The sequence below is a fragment of the Salvelinus sp. IW2-2015 genome, linkage group LG23 (assembly GCF_002910315.2).
Source record: "Salvelinus sp. IW2-2015 linkage group LG23, ASM291031v2, whole genome shotgun sequence".
Classification (NCBI taxonomy): domain Eukaryota; kingdom Metazoa; phylum Chordata; class Actinopteri; order Salmoniformes; family Salmonidae; genus Salvelinus; species Salvelinus sp. IW2-2015.
The window spans coordinates 41,127,696-41,150,855 of NC_036863.1; the positions used below are offsets into that span (position 1 = coordinate 41,127,696).

The window sequence follows — 23,160 nt, forward strand, 5'->3', positions numbered from 1 at the left end:
TAGCAGCCAGTGTCCTCTCCGTGTCTCCTGGGATTTTCATACACCCTGAGCTCAATTAGATCAACAAACCCCCCGAGGCCCGGCAGGCTTAGGCATGACCAATTAGCTTCGCCAGCCATGTCAGAACTTCTTTGAACTGCGCTGTCGGACCGCCTGTTGCATAGCCACTGATCGGGGGTGACGGTGCTGCAGTGGCAAAGCTTCCGCATTGTGACCTATTTTCAAACCTTGAGAGCTGGGAAAAAAAGAGCAGAGGATTTTAGCAGAAATCCTTGAGCTATAAAACTGTATCCACTGGCCAAGCCTCCGGATACTACTCAAGTTGTTGGCTGGTTGTCTAAAGGGGTTTATAGATACGTTTTCACGATCTGACTTGAGTCATTATACGACACAAAACAGAAGTACATATTCATTCAACGTTAAACAATGCACAGCACAGTATTGGTTAGTCACTCTCACCTCTAACCAATAGCTTGTGTCATGCCCTGAGGGCTCTCTATGGTGTTTAGGTCAGAGCGTGACAAGGGGGGTGTTCTAGTCATTGATTTTCTATGTGGCTGGGTTGTATGGTTCCCAAATAGAGGMRGCTGGTAATCGTTGCCTCTAATTGGGGATCATATTTAGGAAGCCCTTTCTCCCACCTGCTTTGTGGGATATTGTTTGTGTATGTGCATTTTGCGCCACTGATGTCACGTTTCGCTGTTTGTTTATTGTTTTGTTTGGGAGTTTCGCTTTATTAAAAGATGTGGAACTTTAATCACGCTGCTCCTTGGTCCGTCTCTTATCACGAACGTGACAAGCTTGTATTTACACCCATTTACACCCCCTTGCAGCAGGTATCAGTGGAGGCTGCTGAGGAGAGGACGGCTCGTAATAATGGCAGGAATGTGGTCAATGGAGTGGGATCAACCTCTTGGGAACCACGTCTTTGATGTGTTTGATACTATTCCGTTTAATCCATTCCAGACATTATTATGAGCCGCACTCCCCTAGGCTGCTTCCACTGGCAGGTAGTATCGGGAAGTATACATGGAGTGTACCAAACATTAGGAACACCTTCCTAATATTGAGTTTCCCTCAGAACAGCCTCAATTCGTTGGGGCATGGACTCTACAAGGTGTCAAAGGTGTTCCACAGGGATGCTGGCCCATGTTGACTCCAATGCTTCCCACAGTTGTGAGAAGTTGGCTGGATGTCCTTTGGGTGGTGGGAAACTGTTGAGTGTGACACACCCAGCAGCGTTGCAGTTCTTGACACAAAACGGTGCGCCTGGCACCTACTACCATAATCCGTTCAAAGACACTTAACTATTTTGTCTTGCCCATTCTCCCTCTGAATGGCACACACACCCAATCCATGTCAGAGTGGTCAGAATTGTCTGACAGCTTAAAAATCCTCCTTTAACCTGTCTCTTCCTCTTCATCAACACTGATTTGAAGTGGTTTTAACTATTGACCAATAAGCGATCGTAGCTTTCACCTGGATTCAACTGGTCAGTCTATGTGTGATTTGAAGTGGTTTTAACTATTGACCAATGAGCGATCGTAGCTTTCACCTGGATTCAACTGGTCAGTCTATGTGATGGAAAGAGCAGGTGATTTTAATGTTTTGTACACTCAGTGTATTTTATCCATTTTAAATAAGGACCCGTTTCCAACGGATATGCTGTATGAATGTGCTCTGGTGTTGACTTTGTCCTTGCTTCTTCACAGGTAAAGGCCCAGAGATGCTGTTAGCAGGACAGAAGCTGAACGACAATGAGTGGCAYTCAGTGAAGGTGGTGCGTCGCGGGAAGAACCTGCACCTCTCTGTGGACAACGTGACYGTGGAAGGTAAGACGGCATGGCAGAGCAGAGTCAAACCATGAGATGAAGGGAAAACCGTGATCCTCATGATACACTACATCTCTGCCCATCAACATGTATTTATTTCACCCCAGGCCAAATGACCGGTGCCCACACTCGCCTGGAGTTCCACAACATTGAGACGGGCATCATGACCGAGCGCCGCTTCATCTCCGTGGTGCCATCTAACTTCATAGGGCACCTGCAGGCCCTCTCGTTCAATGGCGTCCCCTACCTGGACCAGTGTAAGAACGGAGACATCTCCTACTGCGAGCTCAACGCCCGCTTCGGCATGCGCCGCATCGTGGCTGACCCTGTGACCTTCCACAGTCGGGCTAGCTGCCTGGCCTTCTCCACCCTGCAGGCCTACGCCTCCATGCAYCTCTTCTTCCAGTTCAAGACCACCAGCCTCGACGGCCTGCTGCTCTTCAACTCTGGAGACGGCAGTGACTTCATCGTTGTGGAGCTGGTCAAAGGGTGAGTGGCGWGGTGGGGGTCAGGAAGGGGTGAAGCTCCACCTAGCTATTCAATGGGCTCAGGTAATTGGTTGGAGGTTGTTTTTAGAACAGAAGAAGCCATTATTTGTAAATGTTGTATAATTTGTCTACATGCAGACCTCACTTGCAAAATGAGGATTTGGGTCTCAATATAATTCACTTGTTCAACCTATTCTGCAACCTATTTTTCCAGGTACCGTAACCATGCAGTGAGTGTGGGATGAATGAATAATAACACAGCTGCCTAGTGCCTACCACTGTTCCTCTTTTCTCCGGCTCAACAAGTCCTTTTGTGTTACATGGATTCATTTTACTCTGTCAGCTGGAGGAATATAAAGGGAATGGTTTCAGAATGTTTTGTTCACTGAAAATTATTTTGTTAAAAGAGAAGGATCGAGTGAGTAAGAGTGAGAGAGCGAACAATAATGCCCACAGATGTTTAACCGCAGTCCAGCTTTGCCCAGAAATACTGTCACTCAATAAGGGATTAGTCAGCAGGAGTTGTCCGTAACCGTGGAGCTTGCCAAGAGTGTGCGGAGCTGTCATCAAGGCGAAGGGTGGCTACTTTTGAAGAATCTCAAATCTCAATATATTTTGATTTGTTCAACACTTTTTTTGTTATATATGATTCCGTATGTGTTATTTCATAGTTTTGATGTCTTCACTATTATTCTACAATGTAGAAAATAGTAAAAATAAAGAAAACCCTTGAATGAGTAGGTTTGTCCAAGCAGGTACTGTATGTATATATATATATATATATATACAGTGAGGAGAACAAGTTTTGATACACTGCGATTTTGCAGGTTTCCTACTTACGAAGCATGTAGAGGTCTGTAATTTTTATCATAGGTACACTTCAACTGTGAGAGACGGAATCTAAAACAAAAATCCAGAAAATCTAATTGTATGATTTTTAAGTAATTAATTTGCATTTTATTGCATGACATAAGTATTTGATACATCCGAAAAGCAGAACTTAATATTTGGTACAGAAACCTTTGTTTGCAATTACAGAGATCATACGTTTCCTGTAGTTCTTGACCAGGTTTGCACACACTGCAGCAGGGATTTTGGCACTCCTCCATACAGACCTTCTCCAGATCCTTCAGGTTTAGGGGTTGTCGCTGGGCAATACAGACTTTCAGCTCCTCCAAAGATTTTCTATTGGGTTCAGGTCTGGAGACTGGCTAGGCCACTCCAGGACCTTGAGATGCTTCTTACGGAGCCACTCCTTAGTTGCCCTGGCTGTGTGTTTCGGGTCGTTGTCATGCTGGAAGAAGCCAGCACGACCCATCTTCAATGCTCTTACTGAGGGAAGGAGGTTGTTGGCCAAGATCTCGCGATACATGGCCCATCCATCCTCCTTCAACTGGTGCAGTCGTCCTGTCCCCTTTGCAGAAAGCACTCCCCAAAGAATGATGTTTCCACCTCCTGCTTCACGGTTGGGATGGTGTTCTTGGGGTTGTACTCATCCTTCTTCTTCCTCCAAACACGGCGAGTGGAGTTTAGACCAAAAAGCTCTATTTTTGTCTCATCAGACCACATGACCTTCTCCCATTCCTCCTCTGGATCATCCAGATGGTCATTGGCAAACTTCAGACGGGCCTGGTCATGCGCTGGCTTGAGCAGGGGAACCTTGCGTGCGCTGCAGGATTTTAATCCAATGAGGCGTAGTGTGTTACTAATGGTTTTCTTTGAGACTGTGGTCCCAGCTCTCTTCAGGTCATTGACCAGGTCCTGCCGTGTAGTTCTGGGCTGATCCCTCACCTTCCTCTATGATCATTTATGCCCCACGTGGTGAGATCTTCCATGGAGCCCCAGACCGAGGGTGATTGACCGTCATCTTGAACTTCTTCCATTTTCTAATAATTGCGCAACAGTGTTTTCTTTCACCAAGCTGCTTGCCTATTGTCCTGTAGCCCATCCAGCCTTGTGAGGTCTACAATTTTATCCCTGATGTCCTTACCACAGCTCTTGGTCTTGGCCATTGTGGAGAGGTTGGAGTCTGTTTGATTGAGTGTGTGGACAGGTGTCTTTTATACAGGTAACGGTTTAAACAGTGCAGTTAATACAGGTAATGAGTGGAGAACAGAGGGCTTTAAAAGAAAAACTACAGGTCTGTGAGAGCAGGAAGTTCTTACTGGTTGGTAGGTGATCAAATATTACTGTCATGCAATAAAATGCTAATTAATTTCTTAAAAATTATACATGTGATTTTCTGGATTTTTGTTTAGATTCTGTCGTCACAGTTGAAGTGTACCTATATAAAAATTTACAGACCTCTAACATGCTTTGTAAGTAGGAAAACCCTGCAAGAATCGCGCAAGTGTATCAAATAAGACTTGTTCTCCCAACTGTATATGATTTATCAGGGTGTCATACTGAGACAAGATTCTTTTACAGATGAGCCCTGAATACATAAATGACATAGGTCATTCTGTAATTGACACTTTCATGGTGTAATGCTGTGTGTAGGTACATTCATTACGTGTTTGCCCTGGGCAACGGCCGTCGCTGATGAAGGGCAACTCTGAGAAGCCACTCAACGACAAACAGTGGACGACTGGTGGTCTCCGGGACACAACATGTGCACATCTCAAGATCGACTCCCGCACGTCACCAGCACTCAGGCGGCCGTAACCTGGACCAAAGGTATGGGTATACACTACACCTCCTCAAAACTGGCTCAGCAAATGTCAGATTTGATGCAGGCGGTTATACCAGGGCTATTCAACTGTAATTCTGATTTTGAAAAAAAGGTTATTACAGGCGGCAGATGTCTATATGGGCTACTCTTCCTAAAACGGTTATAAAAAACACAGGGACTTTCTACTTTCTGTCCGTATCATACGAGCTTTTATTTTTGTTTAATTTTGAACATTTAGTTGACCAGCGTCAATTCTGTCTTTTTCTAATTTGTTTTCATTTGGATTTCTTCTGTCTTATTTTGATATTTTCTTTGACGCATAGGAACCTTTTATGCATATCTCCAGTTGACTCACTTTTTACGCGGGAGACGTCTCTCCCCCCCATCATAGAGCGTGCCCACTTCTATGGGGAATTAACTCATAACGCTCAAGCAAAGTTAGCCTTCACTCTAAAAACTCAGAGTTATCTGTACTGGGATGATGACTGAATATAGTTCTACAGTGTAGGGAAATTGAGCGAAATTAAGGGGGGGGGGGCGCGATGGGTCGGCCATTTTATTTTTAGGAACTCAGTCCAGCTTTCAACTTGCTCTTGAATGTTGTAATAGTAGAATGCACAAGGTGCAATTTTGAAAAATGTGGGGTGCATCATCAGTTTTCCTCTTGTCATGTCAGCCATTGCATATCTTAGAGAACTATTTATAACTTGTCAGAAATGTCCAGATCAACTAGCCCATGTCCGCTAGCTTTTATTGSTAGGTTTTTTTTGCCCATAGATTTTGTTGTGATGTTTGAGTCACTCAAATATCGCATGAATAGACATTAGACGTGGCAAAATGTATAGAAATGCACAAAATGCAGAATGCTTTCTGCACCCTTTAACAAAATGTGTAGAATTGCAGGAAATRAGCTTTAAACATGCAATGTTTTCTCTCCACCAACAMGAGGGGTGTGAACATTTTGTCATGAACAGTGTTTGTGCCTATAGAAATAGACGTGGCGYGGGATTTTCCCCAAAGCTGGAAGGGGGGCCTGAGTGAAAAAGTTAGGGAAATTCTGCTCTGGTGTATCAGGCAGAATAGTGATCTCATCTGCGTTGAAAGAGCCAATAAGCGGGCAGACAGACCCTGTGCCCGCCGTTAGCAGCTCTGAATCGCTGTAACTGGTATAAATGTAACCTTTATTTAACTAGGCAAGTCAGTTAAGAACAAATTCTTATTTACTCTSATGGCCTACTGGGGGAACTGTAAAACAGATTCTCCCATTGGAGAATATTGAATGAGGGCGCTTTTTGGCACTGAACTTCAGATTTTAGCATGAATTTTAAATTGATAAACGGCCTCRTAAGTGAATAGATTGGTAGACTCTCATGCCCAGGAGAAGAACGCTTTGGGTGAGAAGAAAATGAAGTCTTTGTGTCTAYTGGGCGGCTAGGTGAAATGAAATTGAAAGAGAGTGGAGCAGAGTGTCAGCCGTGGACACAGCAGCAATAGCAACAGCAGCGGGAGCACGTCCGCTGACCTTGACAGAACCACCTCTGCGTCGGCAAACATTGACTCACCGGCCCTCGTCATTAAACGGATCAAGTATTCCATTGTATCAAAGATATGCCTTTAGTTACACATGTATCATAGGAGGTATTAAGGTGACATACAGCCATGTTGTTGTCGCCTTGAAACACCTCTGAGCCAGACTGTTAAGTAGTTGTTATTCATTAAAGGTATTTTCGCCTCCATCAGTTATCTACCTGCACCAGGCATCCTGCATGACATTCATGTTGCCAATCAAGTGCACACCGTCCTATTTACCCAATTATTAAGCCATGCTGGGGTATGGGCCCATGAAATTGCACCGTTCTCTGTGATCCAGATCACTGGCCTTGCTTGGTACTTGAGGCAGGAACAGTAGTGTGTGAGCTCTTATGGTCTGTATGTAGGGAACCATTAGGTGACCTTAATGCCTGACAGAGTGCCCTTCCTATGGGTATTTACAGATGTTGCCGACCAGTTAGCATACCTGTTAGTGCTTTCTTTCACCGCAACAACACTGCAGATTTGGGTGAGCTCACTGGTCACGATAACAACACCCACYCGTAGCACGCGCTCCAGCAGGTATATCTCACTGGTCATCCCCAAAGTCAACACCTCCTTTGGCCGCCTTTCCTTATAGTTCTCTGCTGCCAATGACTGGAACGAATTGCAAAAATCGCTGAAGCTGGAGACTTATATTTCCCTCAATAACTTTAAACATMAGCCAACCGATCGCTGCAGCTRTACATAGCCCATCTGTAAATAGCCCATCCAATCTACCTACCTCATCCCCATATTGTTTTTATTTACTTTTCTGCTCTTTCGCACACCAGAATTTSTACTTGCACATCATCATCTGCACATCTATCACTCCAGTGTTAATTTGCTAAATTGTAATTACTTGCTACTATTGCCTTACCTCCTCACGCCATTTGCACACACWGTATATAGACTTTATTTTTTCCCCCTATTGTGTTATTGACTGTACGCTTGTTYATTCCATGTGTAACTCTGTGTTGTTGTTTGTGTCGCACTGCTTTGCTTCATCTTGACCAGGTCGCAGTTGTAAATGAGAACTTATTCTCAACTAGTCTACCTGGTTAAATAAAGGTGAAATAAAAAGATCAGGATGTGGCCATTTGAAGGTCAGGGAAAGCTTCAGTATGTCAAGGAGAAAGGGACATACCTGTTTCCAGCGCAGCATAACTTCTCTGCTACCTGTATGTTCAACAAAGGGCATTTAAAAACATAGCCATGAAACAGTTTTATTGTGAGAGTGCCCGAGGCTCTACGGGTATTCATCTCCTTGAAAAAAAACAAAGGGCCAGTGAATGTATCGAAGGAGCAGCTTTCCGAGTAWTGGCTCAAGCAATTATACGTGTTATATTTGGCACACCTGTTGGGATCCGAAGTGTGGAAGGAGTACTGCAGTCAGGAAATGCTGTTGGTTGCTGCACTTAGTTACTCAGGAGTATTCTCTGTAGAAATAAACTCGTGGTATGAACACAAAAGTATGTTTGGTTTGAAAGGGAAGACATGGTCAGTGGAACAGTCTGTGCCTCAGAGGGGATTTTGTTTTACTTTCCTGCTTGACTTGAAGTAGTGTTAGGTTGCTGGCACCCAAACAAATTGATGCCGTCTACTCGTGCTCGTGAGAATTTCATTCCAAAAAGTTTGATAAATTGACATTTGTTGTTACCRTGCACAGTACTGCTGAGCGATTAACGGAAATTTCCGATGATTTGGGTTTTTTAAACAACAAATTGACCGACATCGGTTCAATTATTTGAATTCTATTATATTCGGGTTTTTTTTCCTGTGAGCTCGATGTGCAGTTTCTGTAGAGATAAATCAGATCAAGCCTGAATTGGCTCAGAAAACATTGTAATAAACTACAATGACGAGCATCCATTGTGCTCCCGCTTAGTCTTGTCCGGTCTGTGTACAAYCTCTCCCGATGTCTTCACTGACATTTTCAACCTCTCYCTGTCTGAGTCTGTAATACCAACGTGTTTCAAGCAGACCACCATAGTCCCTRTGCCCAAGAACACTAAGGTAACCTGCCTAAATGACTACCGACCCGTAGCACTCACGTCTGTAGCCATGAAAGGYTTTGAAAGGCTGGTCATGGCTCWCATCAACACCATTWTCCCAGAAACCCTAGACCCACTCCAATTTGCATACTGCACCAATAGATCCACAGATGATACAATCTCTATTGCACTCCACACTGCCCTTTCACACCTGGACAAAAGGAACACCTATGTGAGAATGCTATTCATTGACTACAGCTCAGCGTTCAACACCATAGTGCCCTCAAAGCTCATCACTAAGCTAAGGACCCTGTAACTAAACACCACCCTCTGCAACTGGATCCTGGACTTCCTGACGGGCCGCCCCCAGGTGGTAAGGGTAGGTAACAACACATCTGCCACGCTGATCCTCAACACGGGGGCCCCTCAGGGGTGCGTACGACCCAGTACATCACCKSGGCCAAGTTTCCTGCCATCCAGGACCTCTATACCAGGTGGTGTCAGAGGAAGGCCCTAACATTTGTGAAAGACTCCAGCCACCCTAGTCATAGACTGTTCTCTCTGCTACTGCACGGCAAGTGCCAAGTCTATGTCCAAGAGGCTCCTACATAGCTTCTACCCCCATAAGACTCCTGAACAGCTAATCAAATGGCTACCCAGACTATTTGCATTGCCAGCAATTGCTTCAGGAGTTTGAAATGACATGATCTAAGTGATTGATAGTTGGTATTTAGCAGTCGTAAAAGCATGCCTTATTTACTTTGAAGAACTACTAAAATAGTGATTTTGTCAGACAGCATAGGCAGAAGTTCTGTAAAGATGAGAAGATGACTTGGAATGAAATAATAAAGCCATCAAATTAAACAAATATTGTATTAAAGCAAAGTAATGCGAATAAATGATGGTTAGTAAGTGATAAGCAGTAATGGGCAGTCACTACCATCATGGGACTTTATTAATTGTTTTATTCTGTGTTACAGAATTCAACCCACATAATKCATAGTGCATTTAATGTCATAAMAAATMTATATAATACATCGAAAACGGTRAWAAWWWWTTWAATAATCGAGCCGAAACTCAACCGACCTCAAAAGGCACTAATCGCTCAGCACTAACGCACAGTACTAGACAACATGTTTTGGAAAAATCCTAAGGGCAACAACTGTGTACCAATTGTGTTCATTTCAGTTGTAGACTCAAACTAATATTAATCATGTTATTCTACACGTTCACCATTAATTTATTTTGCTCAATCTTCATAGTATATTGTTTGCTTATCACCTCCTTTTATATTTTATTTCATCTCATGGTAGTTTTTTCTCTCATTTTGTTCCTCAGAACATCAAAGATTAATTTGAAGTTTCTCCTCTCCTTATCCCAAGGGTCTGCCGGCTGAACTTCTTGTGTAATCATTATAAGCCATATAAACCAGAATATGAAATCATACTTTTACTGTGCTGTGTATATTAAAGAGCAACTGAAGGCAAAAAAACGACTTATCTGGTTGAAAACGGCTTATGTGGCATTGATATTAGTCAAACAGTTATTTCAGTGCCAAAATTGACCCCAAAAAAGTGTAAGTAGGATAATTCTGTGTATTCCAAAACTGAGTTTTGTGAGATTTGTGTAACTGAGGTCGTCATGACTTCCATGATGGCTGGGTTTGGATTACAATCATGCCTAATTGCCCACTAACACGAGATGGTAACACCTAGGGAGAATTGTCAAGAATGGACAATCAGCTGCGGTGTTGGCGCTCTATCCAATCTATCCAGTTGGCGCTCTATCCACCTCAGACTCGTTTACATCAGACAACACGTCATCAATGTTATGTTGAAARAACACATTTTATGTGCACTTGATGGAGTGGCCACTCTCTCTTATGTTTGATATTAGTGATCACTCGAGTCTGCCACTGTTTTGGGCAAAATGAGAATTGAGACTTAGTTGCATCCCATCTCAATTTTAAAAATGTAGAAACCCATTTGCAATTCATTTTGTTTCCCGCCGTGACATGTTTTGTAACACGATTCGCTATAAAACACTACCTGGTAATGAATAGTTAGAATGTTGTAAAAAAAAAAAAACGGAAGCCCCCGAAGCACACGCATCGCCAATCACCAGTGAATTGATAAGCTGATTTAGCTAACGTGGCCTGGCTACTCAATCTGCCTGCTACCTACTACAGCTTGTGCTTTATTTACAATAGTTTGACAGCTTGCAGCTGATGAAGTTGTAGACAGGTTCTCAGAAATCAGTCCTGGGTGCAGCCAGTGGCAATTGGGGTTAAGTGTCGTGCTCAAGGGCACAGCAACAGTTTTTTCATCTTGTTGCTCTGGGATTCAAACCAGTGACCTTACGGTTACTAGCCCAACGCTCTAACCTCGAGGCTACCTGTCACCCATACATAATACACCCACATCGAACCACACACCCAAGACCCAAATCTCAGGTTTCTTAATGAGCAGCAGAAGGAAAAAAATGCAGAATCATTGTGTTCAGTCCCCCTTTAACAGGGTACCGTTTAAAGCTAGTATCCTTAATTGCTACATACATTTTTTTTTACTTCGAAATTAATGATATTGACTCTTCATTTTGAAGTCCCAGGAGGTTTTAAATGATTGTGAGCCAGTTTGGGTAATATCCTTGAGTTAACAGCCATGTAACATTTCAAATCTTTCTGCAGAGAAATACACAGATTGTCCCAGCTCCCTCTGCTGATAAACAGCACAGAGGAATTCTCAGACATCTACCTAAGATGTTCCCCCAACATTGCAATTCAACAGCCAAACGATGACTGATTACTGTGGCTGGGAGGGTTCCTATGCAAGTAAACAGTCTCCTGAAAGGGGCATAAATCTGATGAAGACAAGACAGATCATCATTGGTTTCAATGATTTAGAGTCCACCTGCATCTGACGCATCGTGTCACCAAATGGCTTCTCGGAGGTTGTAAATCGTGAAGAGATCTGTCTGATTTGAATGTTAACTAGCAAGTTATTGGAGGCCTATGATTGCAGAACATTTATCAAATGCCAAACTTAGGGTATCAAATCTGTTCATAGCTGCTTTAACATTGAGTGGCACTAGTTGATAACCTCCCACTCAACGCTATTGTATCTTAGCAATGACTTCCTGGAGGTGTTTCTGCTTTGACTTCTGAGAATAATCATTATCTTCCAGGAGAACATGCTCTGATTGAGTGATGCTGTGTGTGTCTTCCAGGGGAGCTGTATGTTGGTGGTGTGGGGAAGAGCATGTACAGCAGCCTGCCCAAGCTGGTTGCGTCCCGGGACGGGTACCAGGGCTGCCTGGCCTCTGTGGACCTGAATGGGAGACTCCCTGACATGATGGCAGATGCCCTCCACAGGGTGGGCCAGGTGGAGCGCGGCTGTGGAGGTACGTCAGACAGGGGCACAGCCATGGGGTCATGGGGCACTCTGAGGAACAGGTCAACTGTGGATCCACCTTATGGTTCACTGCATGAGCATACTTTCCCCCCCCCCACCCCAGGCCTGAGCACAACCTGTACAGAGGACTCCTGCCATAACCAGGGGGTGTGTCTCCAGCAGTGGGAGGGCTTCTCCTGTGACTGCACCATGACCACTTACAGAGGAGCATTCTGCAGTGACCGTGAGTACTATTTCTTTCATCTCACCAGTGCAGTTCCCAACTCTTCTTTATTAGGCGTTTCCTTTGTCCTTGCCTTGTGACTTCACCCCGACATCGTTGGAAAACGTCACAGAGTACAAGGAGAGGAGGTGACGTCCCAAAGGAAAATGTTGAAGAGAACAGCAGTTGAATTCGTTTTTTTTTTAACGCGGCTGACACGAAGCAAGAATGAAGTTGCGTTTCTAAGGATTTATTAATACCACATCTATTACAACCTCGGTAATGGCAATACTTGAAGGCACATTGGGAATGAAAAATATTCAGCAAAGTTTATGTGCATTATATTCAACTGTCGTGTCAAATGATTATTGGCACAATGCATTATGTGGCTCCAACTGCAAAAGCACCTCATCAAATGATGTGCGTGCATCCGCTGCAAAACGGAATACGTATCATGCATCCTAATCTCGGCAACCCAGAACCAAATCTTGCGTGTCTAGTCGTCACAAGAGACTGTGCATCTTTACTTTGTTTACCAGCAGATTGTATCCGTCCTTCACGGCTGCCAGTCCGAATATCCTGGCATATCAAAGGCAGTGAAGAAGGAAGCAAGGAAAAACAATTCCAGATCCAATCCGTCTCTGGTGGTCATTATGCCTGGGTCAGACTAACAGACACCCGTTGACCTTCCTGTGAGGAGGCTTCTCTAATGCACTTCGTCAGAGCCTCTAAACTGAGGAGTTAATGCCTCTGCATTACATTCAGTCCATCGTTCATTATTAGTCATTGTTATTGACTTGTAGGATCTACATATGCACATACTGAAAGACTGATTATTAGTACCTCCCTTCTAATGGATTAAAGTTTTCCCCGAACATGTCTGATTATACAGTAGTATAGGCAAATACAAACATACCCATGCTTTGCGGGGGGGGGGGGTGCTTTTTGTTTTCCTATTTTACTGGGAAATAATGTGAATCAATACCCACTATATAAATTATTGTGAAATAGACACATTTTTTTTGTGTTCTACCACACGATTTTGTATAAAGAGCATTTCACTCATAGTTAAAGGCATAGGTTACTTAAGACAGAAACGATAGAGGGAGGTTGGTCGGGGAGGATGGTTAGGCATATAACGCGAAGGTCTAGCAGCCCAATGCTGTGTGTGTTTGAATCATATGATGGACAACTTTTTTTGCATTTTAGCTAATTAGCAACTTTGCAACTACACTGAACAAAAATATAAAGTAAAGTGTTGGTCTCATGTTTTAAGAGCTGAAATAAAGATCACCCAAAAATGTCATACGCACAAGAACCGTATTTCTCTCAAATGTTGTGCACACATTTGTTTACATCCTGTTAGTGATAATTTCTCATTGCCAAGATAATCTTATCCACCTGACAGTTGTGGCATATCAAGAAGCTGATTAAACAGCATGATCATTACACAGGTGCACCTTGTGCTGTGGACATAAAAGGCCACTCTAAAATGGGCCGTTTTGTCACAAACACAATGCACAGATGTCTCAAGTTTTGATGGAGCGTGCAATTGGCATGCTGGCTGCAGGAATGTCAACCAGTGCTGTTGCCACTGGGCACATGCATTATGAAGAAAATGGTTTAGTGGACACAAACAAGTTTCAAGTTTTATTATCACATGCACAAGTACAGTGAAATACTTAATTGCAAGCACTACCAACAGCGCAGTATTCAATATCAGAATAGTATAACTAACTATTTTTAAAAAATCTGATTCTACTGCTTGCATCAGTTACCTGATGCGCCTCCATAGTCTGTTCTGGACAGGGGGATTGTGTAAGAGACCTCTGGAGGCATGTCGTGTGGGGTATGAATGGGTGTCTGAGCTGTGTGCTAGTAGTTTAAACAGACAGCTTGGTGCATTCAGCTTGTCAACACTTCTTACAAACAGGTAGTGATGAAGTCAATCTCTCCTACTATTTGAGCAATGAGAGGTTGACATGCATATCATTAATGTTAGCTCCCCGTGTACAAAAATAATGGGGCTAGACAGTTGCCTTGGGGAATTCCTGATTCTCCTGGATTTTGTTGAAAGGCTTCCATTAAAGAACACCCCTATGTTCTGTTAGACAGTAACTCTTTATCCACAAAATAGCAGGGGTGTAAAGCCATACACATATGTTTTTTCCAGCAGCAGACTGTGATCGATAATGTCAAAGCGCACTGAAGTTCTAAAAACACCCACAATCTTTTTATCATCAATTTATTCAGCAACTAAAGTCATTTGTGTAAGTTCTGTGCTTGTTGAATTCCCTTCCCTATAAGCATGCTGAAAGTCTGTTGTCAGTTTGTTTACTGTAACATAGCATTGTATCTGGTTAAACACATGTTTTTCCAAAAGTTTACTAAGGGTTGGTAACAGGCAGCAATTTGAGCCAGTAAAGGGGTCTATTCTATTCTTAGGCAGCGGAATGATTTTTGCTTCCATCCAGACCTGAGGGCACACACTTTATTGTAGGCTTAAATTGAACAAATGGCAAATAGGAGTGGCAATATTGTCTGCGATTATCCTCAGTAATTTTCCATCCAAGTTGTCAGACCCCGGTGGCTTGTTATTGTTGATAGACAACAATCATTTTTTCACCTCTTCCACAGTCACTTRACGGAATTCAAAATTACAATGCTTGTCTTTCATAATTTGGTCARATATACTTGGATGTGTAGTGTCAGTGTTTGTTGCTGGCATGTMATGCCTAAGTTTGCCAGTCTTGCCAATTAAAAAATAATTAAAGTAGTTGGCAATATCAGTGGGTTTTGTGATGAATGAGCTATCTGATTCAAATTTTATTTCTGGCCCCAAATTTTATTTAAGGTGTGCCAAACCTTTTTACTATCATTCTTTATGTCTTTTATCTTTGTTTCATAGTATAGTATAGTTTCTTCTTCTTTTTATTCAGTTTAGTCACATGATTTCTCAATTTGCAGTACGTTTGCCAATCAGTTGTGCTACCAGACTTATTTGCCATACCTTTTGCCTCATCACTCTCAATCATACCATTTTTCAATTCATCATCAATCAAAGGGGATTTAACAGTTTTTACAGTCATTTTCTTAATGGGTGCATGCTTATTAGTAACTGGAATAAGACATTTCATAAATGTGGTAAGTGCAACGTCTGGTTGTTCCTCATTACACACCACAACCAGCATATATTCTTTACATCAACATAATAATCACTGCAAAACTTCTTGTATGACCTCTTATACACTATATTAGGCCCAGCCTTTGGAACATTGGTTTTCCTAGATATGGCTACTATATTGTGATCACTACATCCTATGGATTTGGATATTGCTTTAAAGCACATTTCTGCAGCATTAGTAAAGATGTGATCAATACATGTTGATTATTGAATTACTGTGCTGTTTGTAACTACACTGGTAGGTTGACAGGCACTGGTTACAGTTTGAAGCTTTTTATTGAGTGGGCAGCTTGATGAAAGCCAGTCAATACTGAAATCACCCAGAAAAGATATCTCTGTGTCTTACTAGACCGGCTTCGACACTCGTCGGATGTGGCAGGGCTTGCAAACTATTACAGACTACAAAGGGAAGCATAGCCGAGAGCTGCCCAGTGACACGAGCCTACCAGACGAGGTAAATAACTTCTATGCTCGCTTCGAGGCAAGTAACAATGAAACATGCACTAGAGCATCAGACGTTCCAGACGACTGTGTGATCAGGCTCTCCGCAGCCGATGTGAGTAAGACCTTTAAACAGGTCAACATTCACAAGGCCGCTGGGCCAGACGGATTACCAGGACGTGTACTCCGAGCATGCGCTGACCAACTGGAAAGTGTCACTGGGCAACCTCTCCCTGTCTGAGTCTGTAATACCAACATGTTTCAAGCAAACTACCATAATCCCTGTACCCAAGAACACTAAGGTAACCTGCCTAAATGACTACCGACCCGTAGCACTCACGTATGTAGCCATGAAAGGCTTTGAAAGGCTGGTCATGGTTCCCATCAACACCATTTTCCCAGAAACCCTAGACCCACTCCAATTTGCTTACTGCACCAACAGATCCACAGATGATGCAATCTCTATTGCACTCCACACTGCCCTTACACACCTGGACAAAAGGAACACCTATGTGAGAATGCTATTCATTGACTACAGCTCAGCGTTCAACACCTTAGTGCCCTCAAAGCTCATCACTAAGCTAAGGACCCTGGGAYTAAACACCTCCCTCTGCAACTGGATCCTGGACTTCCTGACGGGCCGSCCCCAGGTGGTAAGGGTAGGTAACAACACATCCGCCACGCTGATCCTCAACACGGGGGCCCCTCAGGGGTGCGTGCTCAGTCCCCTCCTGTACTCCCTGTTCACTCATGACTCTACGGCCAGGCACGACTCCAACATCATCATTAAGTTTGCTGATGACACAATAGTGGTGGGCCTGATCACAGACAACGACGAGACAGCCTATAGGGAGGAGGTTAGAGACCTGGCCGTGTGGTGCCAGAGTAACAACCTATCCCTCAACGTAACCAAGACAAAGGAGATGATCGTGGACTACAGGAAAAGGACTGAGCACACCCCCATTCTCATCGACGGGCCTGTATTGGAGCAGGTTGAGAGCTTCATGTTCCTTGGCGTCCACATCACCAACAAACTAACATGGTCCAAGCACACCAAGACAATTGTGAAGAGGGCACARTAAAACCTATTCCCTCCTCAGGAGACTGAAAATATTTGGCATGGGTCCTGAGATCCTCAAAAAGTTTTACAGCTGCACCATCGAGAGCATCCTGACGGGTTGCATCACTGCCTGGTATGGCAACTGCTCGGCCCCCGACCGCAAGGCACTGCAGAGGGTAGTGCGTACAGTCCAGTACATCACCGGGGCCAAGCTTCCTGCCATCCAGGACCTCTATACCAGGCGGTGTCAGAGGAAGTCCCTAAAAATTGTCAAAAACTCCAGCCACCCTAGTTATAGATTGTTCTCTCTGCTACCACGCGGCAAGCGGTACCGGAGCGCCAAGTCTAGGTCCAAGAGGCTTCTAAACAGCTTCTACCCCCAAGTCATAAGACTCCTGAACAGCTAATCCAATGGCTACCGAGACTATTTGCATCGCCCCCACCCCCAYGCTGCTGCTACTCTGTTATTATCTATGGATAGCCACTTTAATAACTCTACCTACATGTACATAATTACCTCAATTACCTCGACACCGGTCGAGGTAATTATGTAATTAATAACATTGACACATTGACTCTGTACCGGTACCCCCCTGTATATAGCCCCGCTACTGTTATATTATTTACTGCTGCTCTTTAATTATTTGTTATTCTTATCTCTTATTTTTGGGGGGATTTTCTTTAGACTGCATTGTTGGTTAAGGGCTTGTAAGTAAGCATTTCACTGTAAGGTCTACACCTGTTGTATAACATTGTATTGATATCACATACTTTTTCAAGCATTTCACACATATTATCCAGATACTGACTGTTAGYAGTTGGTGGTCTATAGCAGCTTCCCACAAGAATGGGCTTTAGGTGAGGCAGATGAACCTGTAGCCATATTACTTCAACAGTATTTAACATAAGATCCTCTCTAAGCTTTACAGAAATGTGRTTCTTAATATAGACCACAAATCTGCCACCATCTACATTTATGTATTTTCTGTAGATGTTATAACCATGTATTGCTACCTCTGTATCATCAAGGGTATTACCTAAGTGAGTTTCAGAGATTGWCAGAATATGAATGTCATCTGTTACTAGCAAGTTATTGACTTAATGAACCTTGTTTCTTAAGCTACATATGTTAACGTAGGGTATTTTTAGCACTTTTCTGGGATGCTTGATTATTGTCATTGATTTACTGGGAAGCTTAGCAGAAGTAGACATATTCATGTCTATGTTAGTGYAGGGTGAGCTGCACACAGTGGACTTCCTACTAGGGCACACCGCCTCAGTGCTAACAGTATAACTCTGGTTCATAGGCACATGATTACTGCATACAATGGCTGTAGGATCAACATAGGCATTTAGGGACTTTTCCAACAGTCTTGAAGGAGTTCCCACATATGCTGAGCACTTGTTGGTTGCTTTTCCTTCACTCTGCGGTCCAACTCATCCCAAACCATCTCAATTTGGTTGCGGTTGTATGATCGTGGAGGCCAGATCATCTGATGCAACACTCCATCACTCTCCTTCTTGGTCAAATAGCTCTTACACAGCCTGGAGGTGTGTTGGGTCATAGTCCTGTTGAAAAACAAATAATAGTCCCACTAAGCGCAAACCAGATGGGATGGCATATCGCTGCAGAATGCTGTGGTAKCCATGCTGGTTAAGTGTGCCTTGAATTCTAAATAAATCACTGACAGTGTCAACAGCAAAGCACCATCACGCCTCCTCCTCCATGCTTCACGGTGGGAACTACACATGCGGAGACCATCTGTTCACCTACTCTGCGTCTCACAAAGACACGCCGGTTGGAACCAAAAATCTCACATTTGGACTCCTCAGACAAAAGGACAGATTTCCAATGTTCTAATGTCCATTGCTTGTGTTTCTTGGCCCAAGCAAGTCACTTCTTCTTATTGGTGTCCTTAAGCAGTGGTTTCTTTGCAGCAWTTTGACCATGAAGGCCTGATTCCAGCAGTCGCCACTGAACAGTTGATGTTGAGATGTGTCTGTGAAGCATTTATTTGGGCTGCAATTTCTGAGACTGGTAACTCTAATGAACTTATCCTCTGCAGCAGAGGTAACTCTGGGTCTTCCTTTCCTGTGCCGGTCCTCATGAGAGCCGACTGCACTTGAAGAAACTTTCAAAGGTCTTGACATTTTCCGGATTGACTGACCTTCATGTCTTAAGGTAATGATGGACTGTCGTTTCTCTTTGCTTATTTGAGCTGTTCCTGCCATAATATGAAGTTGGTCTTTTACCAAATAGGGCTATCTTCTGTATACCACCGCTACCTTGTCACAACACAACTGATTGTCTCAAACGTATTAAGAATCAAATAAATTAACTTTAAACAAGGCAGACCTGTTAATTGAAATGCATTCCAGGGGACTACCTCGTGAAGCTGGTTGAGAGAATGCCAATAGTCTGCAAAGCTGTCATCAAGGCAAAGGGTGGCTACTTTGAAGAATCTAAAATCTAAAATATATTTTGATTTGTTTAACACTTTTTTTGGTTACTACATTATTCCATATGTGTTATTTCATAGCTTTGATGTCTTCACTATTATTCTAAAATGTAAAAATAAAGAAAAACCCTGGAATGAGTAGGTGTATCCAAACTTTTGACTGGTACCTTTCATATGACATGGCTGAAAAGTGACTGGTAGCAGGAATATATAAATACTTATGGTAATATACTAATGGTAATATACACTGAGTGTACAAAACATTAGGAACACCTTCCTTATATTGAGTTGCACCCCCTTTTGCCCTCAGAACAGCCTCAATTCGTCRGGGCATGGACTTTACATGGTGTCGAAAGCGTTCCACAGGGATGCTGGCCCATGTTAACGCCAATGCTTCCCACAGTTGTGTCAAGTTGGCTGGATGTTCTTTGGATGGTGGACCATTATTGATATACACGGTGGTCTGCACATGTCCTGAGGACACGACCTGGAATGTGTTGACCCTTTTAAAAACCTTACTCACGTCAGCCTCGGAGAGAGAGAGATCACCCAGTCCTCCAGATCAGCGGGGACCCTCATGCAGGGCTCTGTGTTGTATTTGTCAAAGCGTACATGAAAGGCATTGAGTTTGTCTGGTAGAGAGGCATTGTTGAGCACATCACGTCTAAGGATTCCTTTTTAGTTGGTAATGTACATTAGGCCCTGCCACATGCATTGAATGTTGGAGCCGGTATAATAGGATTCGACCTTGTCCCGATATTGCCCTTTTGGGGAGGGCCTTGTATGCTGGCTTATGGGTTGAATAACAGTGGTCTCAATCTCTATTGCCCCTATTGGTGAAGGAGATGTGTTGATAGAAGTTGGGCATCACATGTCTTAGAGATGCAGAATTAAAATCACCGGAAACAAATAAAGCAGCCTCCGAGTGCATGGCTTCCTGCTTGTTTGTAGTCTAAGTGCCAGCTTGTTATTGTTGTTCTGAGGTGGAATATATACAGCAGTCCTGATAACAGATGAAAACTCTCTTGGGAGGTGGAAGGGTCGTTGTTTGATCATCAGGTATTCCAAGACGGATGGACAATGGGTCTAAAGTCTGCACGCGATTTGTTGTTGATGAGAGACATACCCCTCCCYCTCTGGATTTCCCTGAATCTGATGTCCTGTCCGCTCGGTGAATGGACACTCCATYGATTTGGATAGCCATGTCTTGTCCGAAAGCCATGTTTCAGGAAACCAGAGAATATTGCAGTTACGAGAGTCCCGTTGATAGCAAATCCGCGATCTCAGGTAATCCAACTTATTAGCAATTGATTGGCCAGTAGAATGGCGGGAAGTGGTGGCCGATTTTCGGAATTGAATACGGAATTGAGGTTAGTAACTGCCGATTTGATGTTCAATTTTTTTTGTCAATCATAAAAAATGATAGCGGATTAATTTCGTGCAAAAAAAAGATGAACGCAAAAAGGATCACAAAATAGCAAAGTTTGGTCGGAGCACACAAGACGGCAGCCGTCTTGCTCATTGCTCAGTACTGCGCAATCTTTAACTATGTACTGGACACAAATGCATTCCGAAGAAAACCGTGTGGAAGACACTAAACATTGCCAGGAAATGATATGTTGTTTTTGCTCTCCCTTCATTTTRCTTCCATAAAAAAGCTCTGGGGAACAGACTAATGTGCTAAATGAAAATAGTGGGTCCTGTATTTCATAAATACTACAAAGAGGTTTCAGGTGTGTGTGTGTGTGTGTGTGTGTTTGCTAATGCAATATAAATACATTTTTAATAAGTTGGAAATAATTGCTCTGTATTTTCTATGTTACTTAGAGATGACTCACAGTAGGATGTTTATAGTAACCTATTTGACTTCGCAGTTGATTTCTTCCTCTGTACTAAATAACTGTGTTGTTTTTAATGCTAATTCAAGGGCTCTTATTGGTCATAATAGCAGAGGATTAACATAAGCTTTCTGTCAAGTGGCCTCGAAGAGTTCATCCTCRTTTGCTGCAGTGACGTGCAGAAATATTAACCAAGTAATGGTGCTTTTTGTGTATGCCTCAGAGTTATTMGGCCTATGACTTCAATATATATATGATGCAGTGCTTTATAAAGTGAGGGGGGCAATAACTCGATACTCCAGCTCCCTTGGGGGAGAAATTTAGATGATCCATTTCAGATAGCAACGCACACTGTTGCAGCCTCGTTATGACAAGGRCAGTGAGGATTCAGCTGCTGCTATAGCCTTACTGATACCCTCAGCTACTGTACGTTCTCATACACGGCAACGTATGAGAACGTGAACATCTTAGATTTCAGACTCTGATAATGGTTTGTCTTGAAACGGCTTCAATCAGTCACTGACAGAAGGTTTGGACATGCGGTACTGTTTGTGTTGATTAGAAGTGTTTTTGCTCTGGGAATGACTTGACACGTTGACATTGTARTTTAAACGCACTAAAACAACTACTATTAAAACTTTCACTGACAACTTGGTGACAAAACAAGCGCTGTATTTACTTTACATTTGGGCTCACAATTAATAGGAAGAAAAAAATATATCCAGAAACAGAGATTCGGAGAGAATGTAATTACGTTCTCCTTTTGTTGTTATTTTTTAAGCCAACCAAGCTATACAGAGTCCGTTTAGATATGTTATACTCAAAACGGAACCAAATACTCCTGTTCTTACTTTGTTCTTTTACCCTCAAACAATAACCATCAATATGCTTTTTATGTTTGTTGTCAGAATAATGATATAGTGTTAGGTCTAGACTAATCATCATAGACATCCAGATGTGAGCTGGGTTCGAGTGCCACCAGGTTGGTGTTCTGTGCTTTAATTCTCACACTAGAGTTCTTTCTGCAAGGCAAACATATGGAGGGTGTAATGACAGGTTAACCTCTATAATGAGACAAGATTGTTTTGGAATATTCATGATCTGTCTTCACACTGCCTGGATGGGAGGAAGAATGAACAACAGCATAGGGATTCCTAGACCGCAAACTGTTGTTGGTATATAGGCCTATTGTACTTTGTTTTACCTGTATTTAGCAATAGCTTAAACAAAAGACTAAACAGAGTAACACCAATATACTGTATTAAGTATATAATTTAATTAATATACAGGATTTTATATAATATATGTTTAACTAAAGGGACACCAAGGTAAGAACTCTATCAATAATCAAGTAACCTTTTACTGCAGTGGGCTAAAATCAGTCAAACAAATGTACTTTGAAACAAAAGTATGCACCTCACACACATGGTTATGGGCTCAGATATAGAGTTGAAATGTTTTCAATTTTGAGTTCGCATCTCAATATTACACTCATATTACACTCAATATTACACTTATTACAGTACATTCGCGAAAGTATCAGACCCCTTAACTTAAGAAAAAACCCCGAATGAGTGTCCAAAGCTTTGACTGGTATTGTACATTTCTTAATACGGCTGTAACGTAACAAAATGTGGAACGAATCGAAGAGATCTGCACACTTCCTGAATGCATACATCACAGAAGAATATAAAACCAAACTGTTTGACTTACCGATTTTTTATGAATGTTTATTAATTATAAAATGATGAAAAAATATGACATTCCACCATGAGGCCACCAGGTCATTTGACTTCCGGGAAGGGTTTTTAAAATAGCGAATCATCTCGTGTTTGTTCTCTCTCCCGCTTCTTCTCATACCAGCCTTCCTAACTTCTCTCACTACCATTAGAAAGCAGAACACGTTTCAGCTCTTCCAGTGTGCTGCCCTCAAGGACTCCCGTTTGATAATCCCTCTTCAGTCATCTCCATGGCATCTGCTCAGATTTCTCAGGGTTCATGCTGCTAAGGGT

General features: G+C 42.8%; 1 protein-coding gene and 1 pseudogene across 1 annotated transcript in view; both read left to right on the top strand.

The window, feature by feature from the left end:
* The window catches only part of LOC111951075 (neurexin-2-like), a 146,641-nt pseudogene extending 141,657 nt beyond the window's left edge, over positions 1 to 4,984 (top strand).
* Positions 4,985 to 11,783: 6,799 nt separating this feature from the next.
* The window catches only part of LOC111951074 (neurexin-1-beta-like), a 146,156-nt gene continuing 134,779 nt past the window's right edge, over positions 11,784 to 23,160 (top strand). The window contains exons 1-2 of the mRNA XM_023969072.3: positions 11,784 to 11,953; positions 12,068 to 12,187. Coding sequence (XP_023824840.1) covers positions 11,812 to 11,953; positions 12,068 to 12,187 — 262 coding nt within the window. The 5' untranslated portion in view covers positions 11,784 to 11,811. The remainder of the gene's footprint in view (positions 11,954 to 12,067; positions 12,188 to 23,160) is intronic.